Source organism: Diabrotica undecimpunctata, chromosome 4 (genome assembly GCF_040954645.1).
Source record: "Diabrotica undecimpunctata isolate CICGRU chromosome 4, icDiaUnde3, whole genome shotgun sequence".
NCBI lineage: Eukaryota > Metazoa > Arthropoda > Insecta > Coleoptera > Chrysomelidae > Diabrotica > Diabrotica undecimpunctata.
In genome coordinates this window covers 119,470,147-119,481,647 of record NC_092806.1, presented here as the reverse complement: position 1 = coordinate 119,481,647, position 11,501 = coordinate 119,470,147, and the positions used below count along the sequence as shown (strand labels likewise).

The 11,501-nt window shown below is 32.4% G+C and overlaps 1 protein-coding gene across 2 annotated transcripts in view; it reads left to right on the top strand.

The window, feature by feature from the left end:
- The window catches only part of LOC140439921 (uncharacterized), a 116,500-nt gene that overhangs the window by 98,528 nt on the left and 6,471 nt on the right, over positions 1–11,501 (top strand). For both annotated transcript variants that reach the window (XM_072530094.1, XM_072530095.1), the window contains exon 3: positions 9,863–10,060. In XM_072530094.1, coding sequence (XP_072386195.1) covers positions 9,863–10,060 — 198 coding nt within the window. The remainder of the gene's footprint in view (positions 1–9,862; positions 10,061–11,501) is intronic.

Here is an 11,501-nt window from a genome sequence, read left to right as displayed (position 1 = left end):
TAAAAACCAACTAAATATCTTTGAAACAAAAAAAAAGGGGTGGCAGTCCAGTGGGACTGCCGGTAGAAGTTATATTTCTATACACGCGTTCGCCGTTACAAATTTAAATGGGAGTCAATCTGCACAATCATTGCATATTATGTAATGCTATAGGTAAGAGAGAGCAGAAAGAGAATTAGGTATATAGGTATATGGTGCATCGTTTGCTGTATATAAACAACATTTGACCTGTAATAGGATTATAGTAAATAAAGGATTGAATCAATGAGAATGTATATTTTTATTTTCATATATGTATGAAAGGAGTTAAATGAAAAAAAAATTCATTGTTTATTTTGTTATTATTATAAAAATACAATACATTATACTGCAACGTTATTCAACATAATAATACAATACAAATTAAAATGCATTTTAATTTACCATGATAATAATATTAATAAAAAAATAATAACAATATTAATAATTATTAAATATATTTACGAAAAGAACATTTTTATTCTCAAGAGAAAAAGAGAGAGAAAATATATATGTCTTTTTCTTACCTATATCTTACATATGTAATGATTTTGCCGATTCACTCCCATATAAATATCTAACGTCGCACGCGCGTATAGAAGTATAACTTCAAAAACGAAATAAGTCCCACCCAAACAACTCTTTTCTGAACCTTAAAACTTATATTACTAAATTTTTAAGTAATTGAAATAAGTCTCAGTTTTATTAATAGCGTCTTGACGCCATTTTGTAAGATACTTTTGAATGGGACCATGGAGAAATTAATATATTATTTGAAAGCACTTGTATTAATCATTAGGTCCCTGGATTTTTTTATTCTTTGTGGCATCGTTTCAAAATCCCCACTAAATTGTGAAAATCAATTAAATCTCGGTGAAAGAATAACTCTTTCTTCCCAGATGGATAACGTCACTAGTATTGTATATATGCCAAAAATCATAATTTAAAAATAAAATGGACCTTTTTTGAAATTTATGTCATGCATATAAACATATACATAAAAGAAATTTAAAATAACAATCATTATATTTGTCCCTTTCATCTCTACGTCCATGACTACTATAATTATGTACTAAATATTCAATGATAAATAAAATAGTTGGAAAAATTAAATAATGTATAAAATTAGCAAAACAATATTAAAAAATATATTATGAGTTCTCCATTCTTTGATTTTTAAAACCATAGAGACAACATTCAGAACATAATAATTAAAAAAATATATTCCCTTATTGGGATTGAACTCGCGACTTCTGGTTCTAAATACCGCGCCTCAACTCATTCGACCAGAAACCTTAAGTAATAAGGTGGCTAATTAATGTCATTATTTGTCAAGAACATTATGTCTTAAGTAATAAGGTGGCTAATTAATGTCATTATTTGTCAAGAACATTATGTCAGTTTTTTGGTTGTATTTTGTGTTTGTGTTTATTTATTTATTGTATTCCAAATATGGAAAGGTTTTTACGAATCATAGATGTTCCAGGAAGAATATTTATTTGTAAAAGACTTTGGCCAAATGTATATATCTACCGAATTAATATAAAATAATAATAACATTAATAAATATTAAATATATTTACAAAAGGAACATTTTTATTCTCGAAAGAGAAAGAGAAAGAAAATATATCTTCTGTCCCTCTTACCTATATCTTACATATGTAATGGTTTTGCCAATTCACTCCCGTACAAATTTCCAACGTCAAATGCGCGTATAGAAGTATAACTTCAAAAACGCTAATTATAAAATATTACATGCAAGTAGAACGATACATAACGCATCTGATGCCATATTACTACTCTAGTTCACCGGAAATACCCTCGAATTATTTAATTTAAATGGGACATCCTGTATATTTTTGCAGATTTTAAAAGGAACTTGTTATTGTTAATTAATAAACACCAATTTTGGTAGAAAAAAATTGTTAAATCGAGAAACAAATTACTTTACAGCTAAAGAAATATATTTACTCAGAACAATGAAAATAATAATTTAAAAGAACCCCTTCAAATGTTCAAAATACTCGCCGTTCTCGTGTATCTCCTAACAATGTGCAAGCCTGTTATCAAATTTGTGAGTCACTCTATCCAAGATTTCAAATCCTGCAAATATGTTGATCGCCTAATGTAAACACGTGGTTTTAGATGACCCCAAAGAAAAAACCTAATGGATTAAGGTCCGGAGAAGGATCAGACCACTCTTTGAATTGTCTACGTCCAATCAATCGATTTGGAAACTTCGAAAATAATAATTTTGTGGTAACTAGCCATTCTGTTGAAGTGCAGGAATAATTTGGTTATTTAGTAAATCCAAATACTTTTTACCAGGCAACACTTTTAGTCTATGAAAAATCGGCCTATTTTAGATAATTTCCATTGAAACATTTAACTTTTTGAATGATGTTCTAAGACTTGTAATATAACTAGGACGACTACTTGCTTGTATTTTTTGCGTGGTTTATACAATTGACCGTAAATTTTCGAGGCATTGTTATATTGGTTCTAGGAACATTCACTAAATAAGCTAATCCAAGGTCTTGTAAATCATTAACTTCCATTCAATATATCTCATTACTCCGACAAGCACCCATTGTTACTATTATTAGTGCAACCATAAAAATACATAAATGTAATTTATGAAGAAAAACTTACGAAAATCTATCTTGCCTTAAATGCAAGGTACTTTACTATTTTACAATAATATTTAGGTATAAAACCTTCACTTTTTTCCTTTAATGACACTCTTACTGTCGTAAAGTTTCTTAAATTTATTGCTTGATGTATATTAATAGTATATTAATAATAATAATGAATTTATTATTGTAAGCAATGAATAATGGGTCCTTAGTGTCGGGGCGATGCGCGCCAAGAGTGCTCACTGGTCACTCTGACCGAGCACTTGGCGACATCCCCCCTTCTTTTGAGACTCTGAGGCTGTGGAAAATTTTAAAATATTACAAGTTTAAAAATGTGAAAAATATGTAGAATAATGGATACAGTAATTTAAAAATGTCCAAAATAAATTCAAAAAGTTCGTAACACACATACAACACTTATCTTGAACCTGGGGGACCGGATGTTACTGCATCTCCCTTTGCGGTAGGCTCCATCCACGGTCGGTGTACCATTCCTCCCAGAGGGTTCGTCTTCTTCTCTGCTATCAATATTCCATCCGCTTATCCTGGGGTCTCGTAGGCGAGTTTGCCCGGGCCTCCGTGGTGACGCGGACTACATATCTGGAGGGCAGGCAGGGACTGTGGCTACTTCAGGATCTTCGTAGCTTCCGGGGCTTCAAGCGTTGAAGAAGGCTGGCTCGCTGAAACAGCTGGCATACGGAAGGCATCAGGACTGCTGCAAAGCTCGATGGCGAAGTGTTAGAGTATAGCTTTCTAACACTCCGTGGCTCTTCCCACTGTTCACTTGACTTCAAATCATGTTGAAGTCAATGGAGTGTTGCCTTCTGTGGATCAAGAGCTGGGTCGCAGGTTCGGATTTTAATCCATTTGTTGGGCGCCATGTCGTCTCGGGGGGGGGGGGGTAACAGGACGGTAAAACCGTCTCCCACCATACGCTCTGCTCTAGAATATTTCGTAAATTCGGTGTACGAAACACCCTAGGCACTTATCCCTTATTCAAGTTGGGACGTTGCATTGTTGTTCGAAGGATAAAATAAAACTAATTCGTAGAAGGTGAAGACAAAGCCTCAGTCTAAGGTAGGTGGAGCAGAGCCCCGCTAGTCGGCTCCCTAGAGTTTAGGGCTCTAGGAGAGAGCCGAGGTAGACTGTCCTTTGGTTTGGAAATCAACTAATATTTATACATAATATTTTACAAGATCCCAAACCAAAAGACCAATAAGAAAATAGGAAAAGGAAAGAAGGCGGGGCGATGCGCACCAAGAGTGCTCATTGGTCATTCTAACCGAGCACTTGGCGACAGAAAGATTGTTTTCACGTTCAGAGCGTTTGTAAATAGCCACTCTGTTGATTCCTGTTAGGATGAAATACGTATAAGCGGATATACAGACGCACAGTACGTGAAATCTAATCTTAACTGTCTTCCCTTTTATCTCGGTATACTCTTTATGAGTACTAGAAACCAATTCGCTAAGGATTTTTGCTTAGTTAATGAGATATGTTGTGGAATGCAATAATTTTAGATTCCCTATGTCACTAATTACATCTTTATCAATGTCTGTTTTGCCTTGAAATTTTTAGAAGGTACAGATTAAAGCAGAAATCTAAATTTGGTTTCGACAATTAGTTTCCGGATTAAAATTAATGCTTGTTATCACATTATCAATGTTTGAAGTACACAAAATAAGCCTTGTTGCTTAGAGTCGGAAGAGATGTGGGCGTGGTTATTTGGATCATTCTTATTAGCAGACAAACAAAAAAATTGAAGGGGAAAAAAGTAGGAGATGGTAGCTAAAACTAGAAAAGTTGAAGAATAAAAATATATAGGCGCCTCAAACAGATTCAAAACAAATTAAATATTATAGTACCAATTAGAGATTTTTAAATAAATATCATGCATTAAATGTGTTAACAAAATTTCAAAGGAACAATTTGATCTATATTTGCAAAATGCACACGAATAATTTTGAATTTTAAATGGATCTATTACCGGTAAACAGAACATCTTAACGTAGTGAAAAATTTAAAAAAATAATTAATAAATAATGAAACATATGGACGTCATAAAAAAATGAACATATGTAGAATTTTAAATAAAATTTAATAAATATTAAAAACATATTATGGTCTTCATAAAAAATAAATATATTACTTCCTTTTAAATAAAAAAAAAACAATTGATAAAAATTAATACAAATTTAAGGAATATTATTTCATTTTAAATTCTTTTTTCTTAAAGTAGATAGACACTGGATGAAAAAAGCATGTATAAAAAAAAAGATTATATAGTTGCATATTCCCAGTCAAATACAATCCATAGTTCGGCAAAGGGTCCAACCATCCTCAATCGTTCACCTTTGTTATGAATAAATCTATCCTCAGCCCTGTTTATTCGTCTTTAAGTCGGCCATACAGAACATCAACTAGAACTAACTGCTTATTTTCATTCCAAGACAGACAATAAAATAAAATTAGATGACCAATAGTACATGAAGGCAAACAGAGCAGTTAAATCTTTGAAAGAAGGATAACTTTTTTTTCTTTCTGTAAAGAGGTTAGAGAAGAAATTGTTAATGCCCTATCTACACTTAAACCGGTAGAACATAGGTTATAGAAAAATTATAACGACACACCTGACGAACGGGAAAGCCCTATACTTGTGATTGGTGAGGCGGCCAGGAACATAATAGACGTGCTCCCTCTGCGAACAAAGCAGACCCCCCGTCGAAACGAAGCCAGATGCCAGATCCTCTATCGTAACATTAAATTCGACCAATATAAAAAAATTCTAGGAGAAGGCTTACGACCGTCTCTTAAAAATCGATGATTTCATGCGTCCCATGTTTAACAGGGACGCATAAAAATTATTGCGCTCTGAATGAAATAGAATTAAAAAAAATATTTTTATATTTGTCTTTAGACCTCATTTAACTTTGTGTTATATTTTTTAGTTCACTGGTTTAGAGATTTGTCATTATAAATTTTAAATAAGTTTAGTAGAAATGGGAAAACTCTATCATAACTTTTTTGCATTTAGGTAAACTGTTGACAAATTTTTGGTCTTTCTTAACATTGGTTATTTTGTTTACCCACACGCTGTGGTAGATCTTAAGGTAAATGAATATCGAATGTAATTATCTATTATCTGATTTATTTTTTCTCCGACTGTTATATTTCTTCGTCCACAGGGTTAGAGTTTTGTCAATGTAAATTTTAATCAAGCTCTAAGAAATGCAATATCCCTATCGTAATTCTGTCCTAAACCTTTTGTCCTATTTTCCCAATTAAGTTGTATTATTGGATTTAGGTAAATTGTCGACACATCTTTACTCGTTCAACTCAGCGTATACTGGCGCGCTCTTCTTAAGGCCAATGAATATCAAACGTAATTGCTATGTGCAATGGTGTCCTGTTAAACAACAAATTTTATTAATATAGGATCTCCTAGATATTAAACATCTATTAAAAATTTCTGAATTCATTTTACTCCCGTTGTAAGTATATAACTGATGTCAGGTAGCGCCAACTTTTTTGGAACATTTTCGTGCTTGCAAACATCTATCTAAAAAGCAAAATTAAAAAACAAAAGGTTTATTATTTTTCATACGTTTCACAGCTGCTATTATTTTGTCTACAGTATTAGATTTATTTTCTCCTGCAGTATAGTATAAACTTTCCCCGGCTTGTCACGATTTTAGCTAGTAAATGTTGACAGTTAGTTCTCTACGTTTCTATGCCAATAGAGTACACAATAGTACTATGTTTGGTATTCACTTTGATACTTTTTTAGACCTGCCTTGATATTGTCTGCTAAGTTGATAAGTTTTTCTGTACTTGCTATTTATTAGTTTAAACCACTTCGAGTAAAATATTTTCTATAATTTTACTTGTTCTTTCAACGTATTTTCTCACAACGATATCTGTATATCAGCGACCTGTGTAGCGTAACACACAGATAGATTGATTTTTCCGTGTATTAGACAGTGACACTATCCCATCCGACTTGCGGTCGCCATGTTTGCTTGGCGTATGTGGAGATGGAGGAGCTTACATGGGTCTTCGCTGGGTCCGATTAAAGTTAGTTGTTTCTATAGTAGATCACCATGGTGTCCACGGATTATTCTAGTTTGTCTTTCGCTTCCTCCAAGATTGACCGGTACGCAGCGATAGCCATATTAAAAAAAAATATATATATTTATTTTCATATTTAGCATCACTGGCAGGAGCATACTTGTAATTCACATCCTGTACTAAAATCTTATATATAAATACTAAATCCCCAAATATTAAGATCACCTATACTGTTCATTGATACCCTTGTAGCTTTGAACTGGCATAATTTAGTATTTATTGCTATCGATACTCTTGTTCCAGCTCTTATCTTTATATTTTCATTCAAGTCAGATGTAGAAATGTATAAAGTTGTTTTTTCTCCAATTTTCATTTCTAATCTTCTTTATTTCACTTACAATCACTAGATCTATATTAAATTCAGATATCTCTCCATATTTAAATGTTGTTTAGCTTTTAATTGTACCAACCAGAAAAATTCACAATTTTTTTCCTTATTTATTTCAGATTTATTTTAAGACTTATGGTTTCGGTTCTGAAAATAAAAACTTCTTTAGCGACGTTGTACACTTTTTGGACGGAAAAAAAACATTCAATATGCGACAGATTTTTTCGACCATTCATCATTCAATCTTCGCTTATCCACTGCTGGACACAGATCTCCCTCATAATTTTCCATCTATTTCAATCTTATGCCTCTTGCATCCAATTCCTATGACAACGTTTTAGATCGTCAGTCCAACGTGTTGGTGAACGACCTCTGCTTCGGTAGGCATCATCTCTTGGTCTCCATTCCAGCATCCGCTTTGTCCATCTATTATCTGTCATTCGAGCCACGTGACCTGCCCAGTTCCATTTCAGTGTTGCTACTCTCTCTACTGTATCAGCCACTCCTGTTCTTTGTCGTAGCTGGCGATTTGGGATCTTGTCTCGTAGTGAAACGCCCAACATAGTACGCTCCATTGCCCTTTGACACACACGGATCTTTTGAACTGTTCTCCTTGTCATGGTCAACGTTTCCGCACCGTAAGTTAACACTGGCAAAACACACTTTTCGACCAATATTGCTATACAAATTAGTCGCAAAGTCGCACAGCTCAAGAACGGCTCGATAGATCGTGAGGTCTTGTTGGAAAGAAGGAAGGGTAACTAGTACAACGATGGAAAAAACAAACATGGCGGTATTGTCAAAAGAAATTATATCATTTCTCAGTTGTTACTGGTTCGATTGGAGTGTGTGATGTGTTCAATAAAAGGAAAGCATATAACGAATCTGTTTAAATAAAAAAACAAACAACGAGACTACCAAAAAGGCACCACACAGCATCTTTGTTATTAATAAACATATACTTACATATGGGATATCAGATGTTACTATGAGTGAAAATAGATTTACTATAAGACACATTTTGATTTATTGACTTGAAAAAGGCCTCTTGCTGGATACAAAATAAACAGCTGATTAAATCCTAATATGCGATATAGAAAATAAAAGAGCAGAGGATAAAAATTAAGATAGAAAATGTAGAGTTACATACAAGATATCATAGGCAACTATGGATAAAAATAGATTAACTTTAAGTCAAATTTTGATTTATTTACTTAAAAAAGGCCTCTGAGAGCACAATATAAACAAATGATCGAATCCTACCATGCGACATAGTAAATGAAAGGAAAGTATATAAAGAATCTATTAGGATAGAAAAAGAAGCAAGCAATAAATTATTTATTTTATTTAACTCAAATTAATATTTAAAATTTCAACATATTTTAAGAAGTTTTCACTTCTGTCGGCACTCTCCCGATTGCAATACCTTCTCTTTTTTTAATACAACAGTTTTTTACGAAAGAATAGTTGCAAACACGTCGTTTTAACCCTTCTTTTTTATCGCGACTGGAAAATATAGAATAAATTTTTAAAAATTAAAGTTTTTCCATAGGCTACTCGCGCAATATAAAGCCCCTTAATAAAGAGTTTTAATAATTTTCTTAACCATAATAACATATATCTTAGTTAGACGCGTTTTTCTGCTGAAAACTTTATCAACATTGCTCTAATTATTGAAGCGAAACGTCTATACTGGCATTTTATTTTATCTAAAATGAAATTCTAAGACGAAAGTCACGAAAAAAGCGTTACGAGATGACGTCAGGAGTAGCGTCACGAAATAACGGTCTTTACATCGATTGACTACTCTTCATCAATTCGTTTTTAGATATTCATTCTTAGCAGGTTTAAATTAAAAACTACATGAAAAATGACTAACAAAATAAACATATTAAATAAAAAGGAAAAAATTAATAGAATATGTGCCAATAAAAGATTTAGTAAAACAAACAGAAAAATAAAAGATCGATACTAGAATTCGATTCGTAACGATTGTTAAACGTTCATAGTTTAAAAGTCATCATAATGTCATTCAATTAATAACAATATCGAATCATCTATTTAAATTTTTATTCTAAACAATTCTCGTTTTAAACTAATTTCAAATAAAAACAGTGTCAGATTTTCAAAATTATCAGTTCGACATTTTAAGTTGAAGTTTCATATGCATACTTTGGAAGATATTTTTAAAGCAACACACACTAAATATGGGTTTTTACAAAATAGCCGTCACAGTAAACACTTGGAAGAGTCTCTTTACGCCACGAGCGAAGAACGTTAATTTTAATAATATCTATAAAATTAATAAATAAATAATAAAATATAGTATAAAGCTTCGCGCTGGTCTACAGTACAGCCTACTGTACCACTTTGTTTCGTCACTGTCACCAAATATTAAACCGCCTTTTTTTACTCTTGGTTCTTGTTTAATTTGTTATATAATCAGAAACAAAAACTTTTGATTTTATAACTTTCTCTACATAATGGTTAATGCTGAATCCAAATCCATTTTTTGGTATATGTCCGCTGGTTTTAATAACCAGCGAACAGTCTTATGAACCGCACAAAAGAAAAAAAGGGTTGGAATTTTTTTTTTCATTTTGTTTTTTATCCATAAATTTATTGTTATTTACATCTGATAACTGATAATTATTATATATCATAATATTTTCTAAATACTTAAATGTTTATTCTTGTTTAATATTCAAATAAAACCTATTATACTGAGTTTTAAAAAGTACTTTTCTTACAGGATACGTCCCCTTCTAAGGGATCCTCTTTGGAAATCAGGAAAGCCAAGGAGAAGCCTAGAACCATATCTACTACAACTGAAGATGCCGTCAGCTTTGCTCCAGGAGAACCAGTTTCCCTGCAAATACCAGATAAAATATTTGGCTCGTCGTTTACTTTAATTACCAATCTTTCTACGCAGATCGGGGATTATTTAATGGTAAGAAACTAAACAGTTAGTGTTAAGTATAAAAAATCAGAGACATTTATCGTCGTATCTTGCCTTACTTGGTTGTGAGACCTGTATACTAAAACTCCACCAAGTAGTTCTGTTCTCTTGATAAAATCTAGCAACGTTCTTATATTTGAGAATTCTAGTTTGATCTAATATTTGTTTAGTCAGTTTATACCCAGCAAGTCAGTAAGTATTTCATAATATATGATGGACAGAATTTGGAGTCATAAATCAGGACTTTCGGAGCCTTAATTTTATGAGTTCTCAGATCAATGAACTACAACACATTTAACTATAATTTAGAATAGACATCTCTGTTTACTTTTACTTATCTTTCAAGGTTTTCGTTTATTTCGTTTTATGTTTATATATATATAAAAGATGTATCCAAAATAGTCCAAAATGCTAAGAACATCTTTAGTAAAAGGTAAAAGAAATAATAAATTACACTTACTCACAATCAATTTAATTTAACTATCCAGACGACCGGTTTCGCTTTCTATAATATGCAAAGCATCTTCAAGTCTCGATACAAAGTTAAATAAATGCTGAAATAATAAACCCATATTAGGGTATTGTCTAATAAAGATAAACAAAGATACAGTAAAACCTCCCTTAACCGAAACCTTTTTAACCGAAACATCGTTGAACCGAAACGGCTGACAGTTTCAATAATTTCGTCAATAAAAAGTAAATGTTTGTCGCAAAACGTAAACAATTCCGTTAATTTCACTCACCAATTGATGTCTATGTGTGTTAGGAAATCACAAAAACCAAGAGCTCTAAAAGATATTTCCGAAAAGGCATTTTAAGGTATTGAAGCCAAAAAAGTTCATGGATGTCGACCACTTTATTTTTAGAATGGTTTGAAAATGAATTCGTCTCAAGTGTAAAATCCTTTTTAAAATCAAAAAACCTTCTCATCAAAGCATTGTTGCTTGTTGACAATGCGCCTTTACCCTCAAAATCTATAAAATGGTGAGAATTGTCAGATTTTTGCCACCGAATATCACAAGCTTAATCCAGCCGTTAGACCAGGGAGTCATAGAGACATTCAAGAGACATTATAGAGAAGCATTCTTAAGACATCTGTTATTACAGGAGACGAATTAATCCAAAAGTGTTCCCGAAATTCTAAAATCTTTAACAATAAAACATTTTTATTGGTGAGCTGAGTCGTGGGCCAAGATCAAATCTTCAACTTTGGAAAAAGGCTGGAACAAACTTTTTGATAAGATTTTGATTGACGATCCTGAAGAAGAAAATGGTAAGAAAACGACAGAAGAAATTAAACCTTTCATTAAAAATTTGCCGGGACATGACGAAATTAACTAAGAAGAGATACGTGACTGGTTAGCAGCGGATGACTCAGAACGTGAATTCATCGACCAGGACATCATTGATATGGTTCTTTATCAAGACAACC